We start from the raw sequence: 18383 nt of genomic DNA, 5'->3' as shown, positions 1-18383 counted from the left end.
ATATAAACCTAAATTGTTGTACCCCTATAAAGCCATACTTAGCTTATAAAAAACAATATAGGTATCTTCAAAATTTTAAAATTAAAATGCCAAAATTAAACTGCCTAAATTAAGATTTAACTAAACTGTAATATATTTGTTCTCTCACCCAAATGGTAAATCTCCATGATAGCCTTGTATTTTAACCTTATCCAAAAATTTGATATATTGTTCAAAATAGTTTTAGTAATTAAATTTTTTATTCCTTTCTTATAGTGCTCCATCCCCTTAATTTTGATATTTATATTGGTTTTAAATAGCCCCTCCAATTAAGTACTCCTAAGAAACTGTAATATTATTTATTTATAGATTAACACAAATAACTTATGTAATCTATATTATACCTCTTAATTTAATATTAGTATATGGTTAACTTGTCCTTTTAACAAAAAATATCTTTTCAACTAATACCGAGTGTCAGCCCCGATTATAGTAAACTTAATAAGCTAATTTTCTAGCTCATAAATTATTATACCTTTTCTATATAAACTTACTATTAGAGTTAATAAGGTATGAATATTTTCTTTTTTATTATGGTTTTTAGTGATTAGTCTATTTATTCCTTTTCCAAGATACTGTACCCTAACTGATCATTTTATTATTGTTGTTATTGTTATTTTTATGGCAGCCTTAAATAAATCTAATCCTTGTACCCCTATTAATTCATACTCAGCTTATATAAGTTAATATTGGTATCTCCACAACTTAAAATTAGTTTCAACTTTAATTAAATCAGTATATAGTTGTCATGTTCTTTGACCTCAGTTGCCCTTATTAAATATTAGTTAAATCCATTTGATAAATCTCCACATAAGTGAATACTTTAGATAAGTAATAAGTATATAAATATTAATTTATTTCTTTGCAATTTTCTTTTACTTCTCTCTATTGTGGTTAAAAGAATTTGGTATATACTTAAAATATTCAAAAAAGTGGTATCCTGTTTGTTAAAATTCTCATTCTTAATAATCTTCTTGATTACTCTAAAGAATTTTTTAACCTTATACGGTATGATAACATTGTTTGAAATGATCTTTTTAAAAATTACTTGATTTTTCTTTTTCTCAAATAGTAGCTATTTGAGAAAAAGAAAAATCAAGTAATTTTTAAAAAGATCATTTCAAACAATGTTATCATACCGTATAAGGTTAAAAAATTCTTTAGAGTAATCAAGAAGATTATTAATAATCCTTATCTTAGTATTTATAAAGACCTTATATAAATAACCTTTCTAAATAAGTACCTATTAGAAAATATTACGGCGAACTCCGGTTATATCCAGCTCTCACCGGCTATCTCGGTAATCTCCGGCAATTGTGATTGCAAAAAAAATGTCCAATCACACTCTTTCTTGTTGCCTCCAACTTACTCAATTATCTATTTGCATACTACAGAAGCACAAACATAAATCTGGAAGTAGGTATAATATTGCTACTGGATAGCAAAGGGTGAAATCTGAAGGTGGATGAGCTTTATACTGTATCTACTAACTCCAGGCCATGACAGACAGGATGTTCTTGGAGCTGAGAATTTGAATTTACGGAGGCAATATTTATATATCACCTGAAGAAACACCACTAGATCTCATAATGCAGGGAAAAGGTTACATAACCAAATACCTGCAATCATGGAGAATTACATTGCATAGAAACAATTGTAGTGATTGCAAATAAATGTCTACTCATACTCCTTCTTCTTATTCAAATATATTTATATAAATACGATGAACTTCTTTCAGTTTCTGTCTACCAAATCCACTCACAAGGCTTTGGTCAGCCTGAGGCTGTAGTAGAAGATACTTGCCCAAGGTGCCATGCAGTGGGACTGAATCTGGAACCATGTATTCAGGAAATAAGCTTCTTACCAGACAGCCATGCCTGTATACATTAAGTATGATGCATCGATGTTTATTTTAACTAAGTACTATCTCAGTTATGTATACCACATAAATCAGGTTGAATAAAAAGGAAGCAACATTGTGAAATAGGAAATTCATCACAATATATTTCACCAATGCAGAAATTTTATTCATCAAAGTACCATTACAATCAATGCATTTTTGCCAATGAGTTACAAGTTTTTTTATTCTGGTAACATAAAAATCTGGAGTTCTGGAAATGATGAACTCTTTGAATGCACTTTCAGCATCAGTTTGATTTTTTAACTCCTCTCACAGGAAACCATCAAAATGCCTGAAAAAGTGTTAGTCGGTAGGAGAAAGGTTTGGGGAATAAACTGGGTGGGGAAGAACTTCATAGACAAGTTCACTCAACTTCTAGAGTGTCACTAGTGAAAGGTGTGGTTGAGCATTGTCATGAAGAATGATTGGCCCTCAACTGTTGACCAGTCTGGGATGGAGGAGGAGAAGTTTTTCATTTATTTTGGCAATTTCATGGCAATACATTTCTGCAGTAATGGTTTTTACAGATTTTAAGAAGTTATAGTGGATGAGTCCAGCAGTATACCACCAAAGTCACCATAACCTTTTGGTTTGAAGATCTCGGGTCAAGGAAAAGTTTTTGGTGCTTCATTTTAGTCCGACCACTGTAAAGAATGTTTTTTATTATTGTACAGAATCCACTTTTCATCGCAAGTTACAATATGGTCAAGAAATGGATTGGTCTGGTTATGGAGAAGAAGCAAGAAGCAAATTTCATATCTGCGCATTTTCTGACTTTCATTCAAATTGTGTGGTACCCATTTGTCGAGCTTTTTTGATATTCTGATCACATGCAAATAGTTGCTGGCAGTTTTCTGGCTAACTTGAAGTTCTTTTGCCAGTTCTCGAATGGTTTTACGTGGATCTTTCTCAATAACAGTCTTTAACTGACCATCATCAATGACAGATGTGGGTCCACTATGCTCACTGCCTTCGAAACTCAGATCTCCACTACAAAATCATTTAAACCATTTTCAAGCTGACCACTCACAGGTCATTTCCTCACCAAATGTTTTGTTGATATTACGAGCATTTTTAGCTGCTTTACATCCTTTTTTTGAAGTTAAATACCAAAATTCCTCAAATATCTTGCTTTCACAGTTCCAGTTCACATTATTGTAACCACAATGAGAAAAATATCAATGTTAATTTATTGATGCATTTGGGCAAGTCTATGTCTGTGTTATTAGACAATTGCAAAAAAATGTTTAAAGTAAATTAAAAACTCTGCAAAAATCCAGTAAAAATTCTTCAAGGGTTCAAAATGCTGCTTACTTTTTACTCAAACTGATATATACAAATGTATGTATGTATGTATGTATGTATGTATGTATGTATGTATGTATGTATGTATGTATGTATTTATGTATGCATGTATGTATGCATGTATGTATGCATGTATGTATGTATGCATGCATTTATTTCTTTATTGCCCACAAGGGGCTAAACATAGATGAGACAAACAAGGACAGATAAAGGGATTAAGTTGATTACATCGACCCCAGTATGTAACTGGTACTTGATTTATCGACCCCGAAATGATGAAAGGCAAAGATGACCTCGGCGGAATTTGAACTCAGAACGTAGCGGCAGACGAAATACTGCTGAGCATTTCGCCCAGCGTGCTAACGTTTCTGCCAGCTCACCGCTTTATGTACGTATGCATGTGTGTATGTATGTATGCATGCATGCATGTATGCATATATGTATGCATGTATGTATGCATGTATGTATATATGTATGCATGTATGTATGTATGATCCTTCTACGACCAGATGCTCTTCCTGTCACTGACCCTCACCTGTGTCCGAGGAAGGTAATATTTCCCTATGATCAGACATGTTTTACATGAAAGATTGTAACTGAGCAACATCGCTTGTATGATGATAATGTTCGTTTATAACCGTCAAATGCTGTCAAGACAGAGGTACATGCACACACGTCTGTCTGTCTGACTATCTGTCTGTCTGTATGTATGTATGTATGTATGTTAGTGTCAGATCACTTTTGAGTGCTACTGGTAACATGTAACCCAGTACAACCTGTTGCATGGTCGGGTCGTCGGTGACTAAACCGGCAACCCCACCAAGCTTGCTTGGTGAGGAGGGTGTTTATTGGACACCCTGCGGGATGAAAAACAAAACCCGTCAAAGAGCGGAGGAACTCTTGAGAGTCAACGGCCATCCAATAAATGTCTTAAGGCTGGATCATGCGCGGGGACATTGAAATAATCGGACTGAATACCCGATTGTGCAGTTAAACCATTGGGAGTGAAGGACTCCTAGCCTTTGTTAGGGCATCCTTCTAGGAGAAGGTAACTCAGGTAACTGGGATAACTCCAATATAAAACCTGCGGCTCAGTGGTTACCGATGATGTTGACTTGTTCTTCTTTTTGGATTATGGCTGCTGTTGCTTTGTGAGTGGGATTGACTCACTGAACAGCCTTTCCCCACTTAAAAACAAATCTTCTTGCACAGGCATTGCACGATAACAACATTGATTAAGTTTCGTGCAATGGCCATACTCGATAACGAGGGGGCAGCCACCATGTATGTATGTACGTATGTATGTATTTACACACAATCAACTGGATTCTTTTATTTTCTGTCTACCATATCCACACACAAAGCTTTGTCCTGCTCGGAGCTATAGCTGATGAAGTTGCCCAGGTTACCACACACTGAGATTGAATCTGAGAGCAAGTGGTTAGGAACCAAAACTTCTTAATCTCAAGGGTTTCAAATACATCTCAGCTATATCCATATGGTTGATTTCAGTTGTTGGCAACAAATGAATTTAAGGTACTACTTAAGAAGAGTGGTCCCGGTGCATGCACTTGCGTAGTCGCGCAACCGCGCTAGCTAGTCGTGACTAGTCGATCCTTACTTGGTGTTTTTGTATTTTATTTACTTTGTTTAGAAAAATTAGATCTTTACGCTTTGACCGGCAGATTTTAAAAATAATTTCTTTGTAACTAAACACATTCAAACTTTGTATACTGGTAGAATGTGTTAATAAAACATCTTTTTCTCTTGGCTTTCTTGAGAAAATTCTGTAGTTTGTAAGCTATTTGTTGTTTAATTTCTTGCATTTTCTCAAGAATTTTCTCAATAAAGCCAAGAGAAAAAGATGTTTTATAAACACATTCTACCAGTATACGAAGTTTGAAAGTGTTTAGTTACAAAGAAATTATTTTAAAAATCTGCTGGTCAAAGCGAAAAGATCTGAAAAATTATTTACTTTGTATAAAAAAATATTTATTTTGTGTTATATTTACTTTGCTAGGTAGTCGTTGTAGGATAGACTAGTCACGACTAGCTAGCGTGGATGCGTGACTACGCGAGTGCAAGCACCGGGACCACTCTTCTTAAGTAGTACCTGAATTGGATCCTTTCACTTTGACCGACAGAATTTTAAAATAATTTCTTTGTAACTAAACACTTTTAAACTTTGTATACTAGTAGTGTGTTACATAAAACATCTTTTTCTCTTGGCTTTCTTGAGAAAATTCTGTAGTTTGTAAGCTATTTGTTGTTTAATTTCTTGCATTTCGGCAATTCCAACCAATCAATGACATTTATTGAGGTGAATACAATCTCTCCAAATTTTTATCAACAATAGTTATTTGCGGTGTCATATGAATTTGTCATTGTTATTTATGAGAAAAAGGATACCCTGTAGCCATAAACCGAGGGGTCACTTGTAAACAGAGCTGGATAACAAAACCGTTCCCTCTTTAGTGTCCACCCATAATTATTAAGAGAAAAAAATATTTTTTCAACACATTCTAGCAGTATACGAAGTTTAAAAGTGTTTTGTTGCAAAGAAATTTTTAAAAATCTGCCGGTCAAAGCGAAAATATGCCCTGGGATCTTTTCGGTTTGAACGGCAGTTTTTCTAGCGGTGTCATATGAAATTGTCACCCATAATTATGACCCTAGTATCGATCTATTGCATTTCAATCTGTTTTAGGGTTAGGGGTGGGGGAAGGGTATCTTTTTTTCTTCAGAAATGTAAACAAACCCAATCTGTTTCTTAAACGAGGGACATATTCATACGACACAGAATGTTTTCACCTCAATAGACGTCATTGATTGGTTGAAATTGCAGAAATTGAAGAAAAAACAACAACAAATATCTTACAAACTATAGAATTTTCTCAATAAAGCCAAGAGAAAAATATGTTTTATAAACACATTCTACCAGTATACGAAGTTTAAAAGTGTTTAGTTAACTTGAAATTATTTTTAAAAATCTGCCGGTCAAAGCGAAAAGATCTGAATTTAACGCAAAAATACAGATATGGATATAATAAAAATTCGCAAATTTCTCGCCCTCTACCCCTCTATTACCACAAGATTTATCTGCCTTGTAAGCAAGTCTGAAAGTATTCAACTATCAATAGAAGTAGTTTTCTTTTGTGTAAGTCCACCAGAGTCATCTCCCTTGTGAAAACACGCGGTGCACATGGCCTACACAGAGCAATGACAAATAGTGAGGAAATTATATTTAAATACAATATATGTATACAAAAAGAAATTTAATTTGCATCAATGGCTCTAACATTCGCTTTAAGATCTCCAAAGTATTTTCGAAATACTGTTACTGTATCTAAATTATATCATCATAACATTTCTTGTATAAACACGGTTTATCATAGTCCTCATCGATCGTCTGCTGATGTATTTTATTTACCATGTCGTTGGAAGAATACAGGCCAAAACAAGGATTTAAGTTCTTTATTCCATCCTCTGAGAGCTTCTCCGATGAATAAAAATAGTGACAATATCGGGGCCGAACTCAGTGGAACACGTAATAAGGGCAAGTATGTGACCTTCGAGTATTAATGTAATAATATTCGGTAATTAGCAAAATATACGGTACCCGGTTTAACATGAGACAATCTAGTACTTGGATAACTTCAGCTAAATGTACTTTTTTGCAGGCTTTCGGATTAAATTTCCTTGTTCCATCCCCACTTACATTTTGTCTGCACTCTTTCAGGTTTGGTTTTGGCCCCTTTAAGCTTATATATCTAGGGATGTTTGTAAAGGTCATGTTCACGAACTTATAAACAAAGAAAAAAATTATATTTGAGAACAAACAGCCCGACCTCACAGTAAATCTCATATCTAGTTTTAATCTTGTTTCCCATGAATATATTTTGTATTATTTTCAGCATCGAAAAAATTATATATATACGTGTTATTTCTATTTCATATTACTCATATTCGTTGTGTACAAGTTACATGGCGAGGAAATAAAACCTGGCAAGTATTGTTATCTACTCGGTCATAAAATATTTCAGCCGGTAGCTTGAGGTCCCTCTCTTTTAAGTTTATTTCAGACCTGGATTTCAAAATGTTGGAGGTGTTGGGCCAGCCCTTACTTCTGCAAGGCTGTTTCAGAGAATTTGGATTGCAATCGTAAGGGGGTAACATCGCAGGTGTGGTTTCTGGTGCTATTGTCAAAATAAATTATTAGCTATGTCCTGTATATTTAATAATCATTTGTATAGAGTGATAAGAAGAAGAAAAGACATCGTACATGTATGCATAAATTATAGTCAGTGAGAATTAAACTATGTTGTCATTTTATCACGTAAAGGCTTCGTCGATATCTTATTATGGTACTACTAGCGAACAGTGATCCCGGTGCGCGCACTCGCGCATCCGCGCTAGCTAGTCGTAAGTAGTCGATCCTACAACGACTTGCGCGTATGTTTGTATTTCAAGGCTGAATACATATCAAAGTAAATAATTTTTTAAACTGAGTAAATAAATTGGTACTACTAGCGAAGACTGGACCCGGTGCGCGCAGTCGCTCGTCCGCACTAGCTAGTCGTAAGTAGTCGATCCTACAACGACTTGCGCGTATGCAAATGAGTTGATTGGCAAATGAGTTGATTTTACAGAATAAAATAAAAGAATTTTTAAAGAAAGTAAATAAATTATTTCTTAGAACAATGTATATGATTTTTTTACATACACATACAGACACATGTGCGCACATATATACTCACATACACACACACATGTATATACACACACATATACACACACATATACACACACATATATACACACACATATACACATATATACACACACATATATATACATATACATACATACTTACTCACACACATACACATATATATATATATATATATATATATATATATATATATATATATATATATATATATATATATATTTATCTATATATATACCTGAATGATGTACTTACTATGAATGCTGTCCAAAAACTAAAGAATATGAAAACTAAAAGAATATATCACACACATTTTATTTTATTTGTGTAAAAAAATCATACACATTGTTCTAAGAAATAATTTATTTACTTTCTTTAAAAAATTTTTTAATTTTATTCTTTAAAATCAACTCATTTGCATACGCGCAAGTCGTTGTAGGATCGACTACTTACGACTAGCTAGTGCGGACGCGCAACTGCGCGTGTGCGCGCACCAGGTCCAGTCTTCGCTAGTAGTACCGATAGGTAGTGGCCACCCATACTAAAAGTCAATTTGCAAATTAAGCTTATTGATTTCTTTTAACGAAGCGTTATATCGTGGAAAGTTATGTGAGTTTTGTTTAGCGTTAGGACGGTTCTCTTCGAGAAGATCGATGAACAAGGCGTTTGGACATGGCAGTCACGGTTTTTTTTTTATCAGACACTGTAGGATACCATACATGCACACACACACACACACACACACACACATATATATATATCTGTGTGATCTTTGTGTGTGTATGTGTTATTATCCTACAGTGATTCTCTGGATCATCTCTGATGAAGCCAACACTCATCCTAGGTTAGGAAATGTTCAAGAAAACCAGCTGGATCTGTCTGAAACAATGTCACATTTTCCTGTGATGTGATCAGCCTGGTGTGCTTTTGATCAGGCATCAGAAGACATGGCACCCACCAAGCAGAAACCTTCCTCATGCCAAGTTCATTGTGCATAATATCATCACTTCTTTCATGGGATATGCTCTTTCATGACTATTTGACTTATAATCAATTGTCTGTCATCTATCCCTATGTGGTGTACATGATCGAGGTTTCCCTTGGTGGTGACAATTGCAGTATGTCCAGACATTGGGTCATCTTCAAGACTTACCCTTCTAAATTCAGCTGCTCACTTTTGCACTGTTGAGAAAACTGGAGCATCATTCCCTAACATTGCAAAAATGTTAGCATGATTGTTATTGGGGGCTAAACCCTTTTCTACAGGTATTTGATAACAGCATGATGCCAAATTTTATCTATTTTCAAGAAGTGTCACTACTAGTTACTTTTGAAGTCGTCTTTGAACAGTCAGATGTCAGTCTAACTGGAAAGAAACCCTGCAGTTATTAATAAGGAGGGTTGAAATTAATGCATACAAGATTTCACGGCTCTAGTATCACTTCTTCATAGTCAGCCTGTGAACTTTTCTGCCAACCCTCATGTGTGTGTGTCTATATATATATATATATATATATATATATATATATCACCGTGACCGTGACCGACCAGACTATCAGATGTTGCTACACATCGCTGGTCACAATGCGCTTTGCATTGTTTTTTTTTAGCCTTCAAATGACGCCACCTCGCTGGCTAAGCGAGCAGGCCAACAGAAGAAAGAGTGAGAGAAAGTTGTGGCGAAAGAGTACAGCAGGGACTGCCACCAACCCCTGCCGGAGCCTCGTGGAACTTTAGGTGTTTTCGCTCAATAAACACACACAGCGCCCGGTCTGGGAATCGAAACCGCGATCCTACGACCGCGAGTCTGCTGCCCTAACCACTGGGCCATTGCGCCTCATATATATATATATATATACACACACACACACACACACATACACACACACATATATATATATATACAGTCAAAGAGGCACTGGAATTGGCCACGTACGGATGGTGCTTTTTAGGTGCCAGGGTAGGCTGGCAATGGCCACGTACAGTTGGTGCTTTTTACGTGCCACCGGCTGTGATATTTAGTTGTGTTTTGAGTTACTTCTTAACATTTTTTCCGTCTTTTATTTTCAGCCAACTGATTGCAATTATTAAATACATTTTATCAGAAGCCTGATATCCGAGCTCTTGCTGCTGAGAATGGATTAGACAGTAAGTATTTGTCTTCTTTTTAATTACATTTTGTTGATGAAATAAATATCAGAGATGCTTCGCCCCCACACTGAAGCTGCAGGAATTACTCAGAGATTTTGCATGTTCTAAATTCATTGCAATGCTGCAAACCCTTTTATGTTGTCAGCCAGTGTCTCTGAACCATGCGCCTGTGAAGGCACAAGGCTCAGTGTTTAGCGCATTGGGCTCACATTCTTGGGGTAGTGAGTTCAATTCCCAGACTAAGCTGTGTGTTGTATTTTTGAGGAAGATACTTTATTTCACGTTGCTCCAGTTCACTCAGCTGGCAAAAATGAGTTCCAATGTCACTGGTGCCAAACTGTATCGGCTGGTAGTGGGGAGAAGTTACAGTTTTTCCTTGTTGCAAAAATGTATAATGAAAAAGCCTCCTGTTGCAAAAATGAATAATAAATAACCCCCTTTGTTGACCATTATACAGTGACCATCAACTTTTTAAGGGTGCAATGGTGGTTTTGGGTAGTGTTTTGGTGACTTTCCTGCATCTAACCACTGTCTTGTTCTCCTGCTGTTATCAAAGAGTATCCATTTCTCATCACATGTAATGAGTCGATACAAAAATGGCTCCCTTTCCAAATGAAAAATCAACATGGAACACACTGTAAGGCGTCTGTTTCTTTGAATCTCATTAAGTTGATGGGGAACAAACCTATCCATCTTTTTGACTTTTCCAATTTTCTTCGAGTGTCAAAAAGCAGTTGTAGATGATGTCTGGAGCTCTGATCCAATTTCTCGGACAGTTGTTCTCAGATATCGTTCTCCCTCTTGGTTCATTTTTAAGGCTTTCATTTCCTGAACAAAATCTTTGGAACCATCTCCGAACAGTTCTAATGTCAACAGAATCATTGCCAAAAGAAGGCGGCAAGCTGGCAGAAACGTTAGCACGCCGGGTGAAATTTTTAGCGGTATTTCGTCTGCTGCTAAGTTCTTAGTTCAAATTCCGTCTAGGTTGACTTTGCCTTTCATCCTTTCGGGGTCGATTAATAAGTACCAGTTACGCACTGGGATTGATGTAATCGACTTAATCCGTTTGTCTGTCCTTGTTTGTCCTCTCTGTGTTTAGCCCCTTGTGGGTAATAAAGAAATAGGTATTTCGTCTGCTGCTACGTTCTGAGTTCAAATTCTGCCAAGGTTGACTTTGCCTTTCATCCTTTTGGGGTCGATTAAATAAGTACCAGTTATGCACTGGGGCCGATGTAATCGACTTAATCCGTTTGTCTGTCCTTGTTTGTCCCCTCTGTGTGTAGCCCCTTGTGGGCAGTAAAGAAATAAGAATCATTGCCAAAAGCCCACTTGATGTTTTGTAGAGCTTCAGTGGCAGAGTGACCCAACTTGTCGTACAAGAAAATCACTCTGTATTGTTCAGTTATCAACATTGTCATAAGAGCTGTGGGTTGCAATTCTGAATAATAGTATTGCCTAGAAAGGAAAAGAGTTAAGCATATACATAGAAACTCATTAAAAATCCATTTAAAATATGACATTTCATGTGAGACAATCTAATAATTGTTTAATTATTTAATTGATTACTCTTTTACTTGTTTCAGTCATTTGATCGTGGCCATGCTGGAGCACCACCTTTAGTCGAGCAAATCGACCCCAGGACTTATTCTTTATAAGCCTAGTACTTATCTACTTATTCTATCGGTCTCTTTTGCCGAACTGCTAAGTTACGGGGGACGTTAAACACACCAACATCAGTCGTTGAGCGATGTTGGGGGGACAAGCACAGATACACAAACATATACACACACATACATATATATATATATATATATATATATATATATATCATCATCGTCATCATCATCATTTAACGTCCGTTTTTCCATGCTAGCATGGGTTGGACGATTCGACCGGGGTCTGGTAAGCCATGGAGTCTGCTCCAGTCTGGTTTGGCAGTGTTTCTACGGAAAGGCATCCAGTTGTAGAAACACTGCCAAACCAGACTGGAGCCTGATGCAGCCTCCATGGCTTACCAGACCCCGGTCGAACCGTCCAACCCATGCTAGCATGGAATACAGGTGTTAAATGATGATGATGATATATATATACATATATATATATATATACATACATACATACATATGTACAACGGGCTTCTTTCAGTTTCCATCTACCAAATCCACTCATGAGGCTTTGGTCTGCCCAAGGCTATAGTAGAAGACACTTGCCTAAGGTGCCACACAGTGGGACTGAACCTGAAACTGTGTAGTTCGTAAGCAAGCTACTTACCACACAGCCACTCTTATACCTAGGTAAATAAAAAGTTTTCTATTGATGGCATGAACCTGCCAAAACACAAAAACATGATTTATCAATTTGCTTTCACATACAATAAGAACCTTGCAAAACAAAAATAATAATAGGCGCAGGAGTGGCTGTGTGGTAAGTAGCTTGCTAACCAACCACATGGTTCCGGGTTCAGTCCCACTGTGTGGCATCTTGGGCAAGTGTCTTCTGCTATAGCCCCGGGCCGACCAATGCCTTGTGAGTGGATTTGGTAGACGGAAACTGAAAGAAGCCCGTCGTATATATGTATGTATATATATATATGTGTGTGTGTGTACGTGTTGTATGTCTGTGTTTGTCCCCCTAGCATTGCTTGACAACCGATGCTGGTGTGTTTACGTCCCCGTCACTTAGCGGTTCGGCAAAAGAGACCGATAGAATAAGTACTGGGCTTACAAAGAATAAGTCCCGGGGTCGATTTGCTCGACTAAAGGCGGTGCTCCAGCATGGCCGCAGTCAAATGACTGAAACAAGTAAAAGAGTAAAAGAGAGAATAATAAAAAATATTGATTTTTCATTTTAATCTTTCTCATTTTAGGAAAACTTTTCCATGAAGCTTACATCAGTTTCCGACAGTTTTGTTCGGTGCTTCAAAACTTGAATGCAGACCTTTACATCATTATGAATGACATCATTCATGGCGCAGGTATCTTATTAATTTTCTTACGTCTAGCCCAGGCCTGCGCAAAACTAATTTTATGTGCAATTCCATTGTCTCCCGAGACGAAAGGATGCCAACAACAACAATATCATAATGGTCATTGATGTTGTTATGAGTGTTAATCATCATCATCATCATCATCGTTTAGCGTCCGCTTTCCATGCTAGCATGGGTTGGACGGTTCAACTGGGGTCTGGAAAGCCAGAAGGCTGCACCAGACTCCAGTCTGATCTGGCAGTGTTTCTACAGCTGGATGCCCTTCCTAATGCCAACCACTCCGTGTGTGTAATGGGTGCTTTTTACGTGCCACTGGCACATGTGCCAGATGAGGCTGGCAAATGGCCATGATCGGATGGTGCTTTTTACGTGCCACCGGCATGGAGGCCAGGTGAGGCTGGCAGCGGCCACGATTGGATGGTGCTTTTTACATGCCACCGGCACAGAAGCCAGACGAGGCTGGCAACGGCCACGATCGGATGGTGCTTTTTACGTGCCACCAGCACGGAGTTCTATGGTGATTAATTATGCTATGGCATAAGCCATAGCATAATTAGCATATCATTATAGTTCTGAGATAAAGAAATTTGCTCTCCCAACCATATGGTTTTGGATTCAGTTGCATGGTGTGGCATCTTGGATATGGCTCCGGACCCAAAGACTAATAATTAGATTTTGTACATGGTGTGTGTGGTGGGGTTTTCTCTGTCTTGACATTTTATGATAGTTATAAATGACTGTCACCATGCTCCATTTGTGATCATCTGTGAAAGCATGTCTAGCTATGGTGAAACATTACCTTGTTAGGAAATGGGTGAGGATTAGCAACAGGAAGGGCATCTGGCCATAGAAAATCTGCTGCTACTGTTTGACATTGAGGTTTATTATTGGCATTATGACTATTGATATCATTGTAGGCTTTTTTTTTATTATTCTAATTAATATCAGTTCATTGTGTGTTTCTTAATTTCAGGTCACGTTAACGATATCTTCCCATATTTCCTGCAACATGCTCGAGAAGTGTTCCCGCATCTTGTTTGCATGGACGATCTGAAAAAAATCAGTGATCTCAGGCTACCAGCCAACTGGTATGTTTACATTGGATAAAATAGATTTGTGTGATGAACCATTGTCTGTATGTCTATCAGCTTGTCTATCTGTCTGTATGTCTATCTGTTTACATTCATATCCATTTGCCTACATACATGTGCATATACGTATACATATACACACACACACACATCTACATAACAGTCCACTAACTATTCTACCTGTATATAAATATAAACTGTAGGTATGGGGGTATGATTACCTACTACGTATCTGTTTTCCATGCTGGAATGTGTTGGATGGCTTGATAGGAACTGGCAAAGCTAGGGACCAAACCAGGTGTCATAGTCTGTTTTGGCAAGGTTTCTATGGCTAGATGACCCTCCTAGCATCAACCACTTTACAAAGTGTACTGGGTGCTTTTTATGTGGCCCCAAGACTCACACTAGTGCTTTTTACATGAACCTTGGTTTTAGGATCTCAATTCTATTGTGGAGGGTTAGTCTTCTTGGGTACAGCATTACACCACATTTCTCAGTCATCTGTCATCTTTATAGGGCTCCGTGTTTTGAGATCACCCATCAGTACTTCGTCCTATGCCTTCCTGGGTCTTCCATCGCTGCAACCCTCCTCCACTTTAACTGATCATCACTTCTTTATGCAACTTTCCTCATCCATCCACATCACCTGAGCAAACCTGTGGTGTCTTCTCTCTTGCACACTGCATAGAATTTTTTTTATGCCCAACTTCTTTCTCAATACACCAGTGCTCTGTCACACACGCAGACTGACATTGCACATCCAGCAGGCCATACCGGTTTCATTCCTCTCTAGCCAATGCATGTCCACTGCATTCAGAGCCCATTTCTCACTGCCATGCAGCATTGCAGTTTGTATATATGCACCATACCATCTTCTCTTAACTCGGAGAGAGAGAGAGACCTTTGGTTGTCTACAGAGGTAAAATTTCTCTAAAGATATATATATATATATATATCTGGTGCCATATAAAAAGTATCCAGTCCACACTGTAAAATGGTTGGCATTTGGAAGGGCATCCAGCTGTAAAAACCTTGCCAAAACTGACTTTGCCTGTGCTTGTGCCACATACAAAGCACTCAGTCCATTCTGCTTGGTGGTTGGTATCAGGAAGGGCATCCAACTGTAAAAAGCCTGCCAAAACAGACACAAAAGTTGGTGCAGGCCTCTCCTGGCCAGCTCCTGTCAAACTGTCAAACCCATATATATATATATATATATATATATTTCGTTTTGGGATTTGGTTTGCAAGATTCTTTATATGAGTTTGTGTGTTGAAGCATATTCTGTTGTGTCTGGGGAGAGTCATTTTCTTTTTGTGCCTTATAATATAACACACTCACCAGTAAAATTTCCACTTTTTTCTTTTCTTTTTTTTTTCTAAAATAAAACTATTGAAAATAAAACTATTGAAAATTTTAAGAAAAAAAAAGATAAGAAAAAAGTGGAAATTTTACCAATCAGTGTGTTATATTATAAGGCACAAAAAGAAAATGACTCTCCCCAGACACAACAGTATATATATATATATATTTTTTTTTTTTTTCAAAAAAAAAAAAAAAAAAAAAATATATATATATATGATTAATCCCTTATCTTTGTTTCTCATTTCAATGGTGAAGGTACCCAGAGGCAAGAGCTATTCAGCGTAAAATTATATTTCATGCTGGTCCCACAAACAGTGGTAAGACATATCATGCACTACAAAGGTTTCTCACAGCGAAATCTGGGGTTTACTGTGGCCCCCTGAAACTCTTGGCTGTTGAAGTATTTCACAAAAGCAATAATGAGGTAAATCGTCTTTTATATTCTTTAACTACACTCGGATATACTACATTCTCGGAGTGTTTGGTATTAGGAAGGGCATCCAGCTGTAGAAATTCTGCAAGATCAGATTGGAGTCTGGTTCGCCGGACCTCAGTCAAATTGTCCAACCCATGCTAGCATGGAAAGCGGACGTTAAATGATGATGATGATGATGATTTCCAGGTGGAGATGGTCCATATTATTCTGGCCTTTATCTGTTGACCTGTCCAGCATAGGAGGCCTACCAGGAGCTTGCACTCCACTGGCATTGCTCTCAGGGTCATCAAGGCACACAAGCTGTCACAACACAGAAGATGTCACACTGCAGCTTGGACTGGACCTTGTGATGGATTAGCTTGCTGCACTGAGTTGTGGAGGTATAATGGCCCAGTGGTTAAGGCAGCGAACTTGCAGTCTTGGGATCGCGGTTTCGATTCCCAGATCGGGCATTGTGAGTGTTTATTGAGCAAAAACGCCTAAAGGTCTACAAGGCTCCGGCAGGGAGTGGTGGTGAACCCTGCTGTACTCTTTCACCACAACTTTCTCTCACTCTTTCTTTCTGTTCTTGTGTACCTGTATTTCAAAGGGCCAGCTTTGTCACACTCTGTGTCATGCTGAATCTCCCCGAGAACTGCATTAAAGGTACACATGTTTGTGGAGTGCTCAGCCACTTGCACGTTAATTTCATGAGCAGGCTGTTCCATTGATCGGATCACCTGGAACTCTTGTTGTCGTAACCGACAGAGTGCCAACACACACTGAGTTGAAATATTCCTCTATCCATTTGGCAGGATGTATCATTGTTTGCCAAGTTCACTTGCTCTCTATGCTTTACACAAAAGTAGAAGTTCTTACACGTACCCCAGTGAGTTGGCACCTTTGAAGCCCCCCCCCCCAACACTCAATATATTGAATTCCATTAATATTCCACTTTTGGAAACTTTCTCATTCTGTAGTTTGTACAAAAATTGCAGAACATCATCATCATCATCATCATCATCATCATCATCATCATCATCGTTTAACGTCCGCTTTCCATGCTAGCATGGGTTGGATGTATGACTGAGGGCTGGTGAACCAGATGGCTGCACCAGGCTTCAATCTTGATCTGGCAGAGTTTCTACAGCTGGATGCCCTTCCTAACGCCAACCACTCCGAGAGTGTAGTGGGTGCTTTTACGTGCCACCGGCACGGGGCCAGTCAGGTGGTACTGGCAATGACCTCGCTTGAATCTTTTACACATGCCACTGGCGCAGGTGCCAGTAAGGCGATGCTGGTAACGATCACGCTCGAATGGTGTTTTTTACATGCCACCGGCACGGAGGCCAGGTAGCCGTTCTGGATGGTGCTCTTAATACCCTACTAGCACGGGGCTCAAGTGCCAGTAGTATGACGCTGGTAACGATCCTGCTTGAATGTTGCCTTTTAAGTGCCACTGGCACGGAAGCCTGTTAGCCGCTCTGTCAATGATCATGCTCGTATGGTGCTCTTTGTACCCTGCTAGCACGGACGCCAGTCATCGAATTTGATTTTGATTTTTGATTTCACTTACCTCAACAGCTCTTTGCAAGCAGAGTTTTAGTGTCCAAAGAAGGAAAGGTACGCATAAGTAGGCTGGTAATGCCCCTGGCATAGGCCACGAGATTATGGTCTCATTTGGCTTGCCGGGTCTTCTCACGCAACTTGTTCAAGTCAGTGTTGTAAAATTTTGAAGGCATAGCTGTGTGGTTAAGAAGCTTGCTTTCTAATCACATGGTTTCCAGTTCAGTTCCACTATGTGGCACTTGGACAGGTGTCTTCTACCGTATCTTTGCAACAACTAAAAACTAGTGAGTCCATTTGGGGGATGGAAACTAACTGAAAGAAGCCCATTACGTTTATATATGTGTGTGTGTTGTTGTTTTGACACATTATGAGGAAGTTATAAATGAGTGTTACCATCACATAAGATGGAGGCATATGGCCTAGTGGTTACAGCAGCAGACTCACGGTCGGGGGATCGCAGGTTCGAATCCCAGACCGGGCGATGTGTGTGTGTTTATGAGTGAAACACCAAAGCTCCACGCGGCTCTGGCAGAAGGTAATGGCAAACTTCTGCTGACTCTTTCACCACAACTTTCTCTCACTTTTTCCTCCTGCATCTTGCAACTCACCTGCAACGGACCGGCGTCATGTCCAGGTTGGGAACCTATATGCCAAGGAAATCAGGAAACCGACCCTAATAAGCCAGGCATGGCTAGAAAAGGAACAAACAACCATGACATAAGCAATGATTATCATTTCCAATCTTTCATGCAAACATGTCAGAAATATTATCTTTCTTGGAAACAGATAAGCATTTGTCACAGAAAGGGTATCTGCCTTAACAAATTCTTTCT

The 18383-nt window shown here is 38.3% G+C and overlaps 1 protein-coding gene across 1 annotated transcript in view; it reads left to right on the top strand.

Annotated features, from left to right (window-relative positions):
- Window positions 1–10066: 10066 nt before the first annotated feature.
- LOC118763566 (ATP-dependent RNA helicase SUV3 homolog, mitochondrial-like) overlaps window positions 10067–18383 on the top strand; it is a 14068-nt gene continuing 5751 nt past the window's right edge. The window contains exons 1-4 of the mRNA XM_036503142.1: window positions 10067–10121; window positions 12991–13098; window positions 14084–14198; window positions 15822–16050. Coding sequence (XP_036359035.1) covers window positions 13074–13098; window positions 14084–14198; window positions 15822–16050 — 369 coding nt within the window. The 5' untranslated portion in view covers window positions 10067–10121; window positions 12991–13073. The remainder of the gene's footprint in view (window positions 10122–12990; window positions 13099–14083; window positions 14199–15821; window positions 16051–18383) is intronic.

This window comes from Octopus sinensis, linkage group LG5, assembly GCF_006345805.1.
Source record: "Octopus sinensis linkage group LG5, ASM634580v1, whole genome shotgun sequence".
Classification (NCBI taxonomy): domain Eukaryota; kingdom Metazoa; phylum Mollusca; class Cephalopoda; order Octopoda; family Octopodidae; genus Octopus; species Octopus sinensis.
This window is presented reverse-complemented; position numbering and strand designations above follow the sequence as displayed.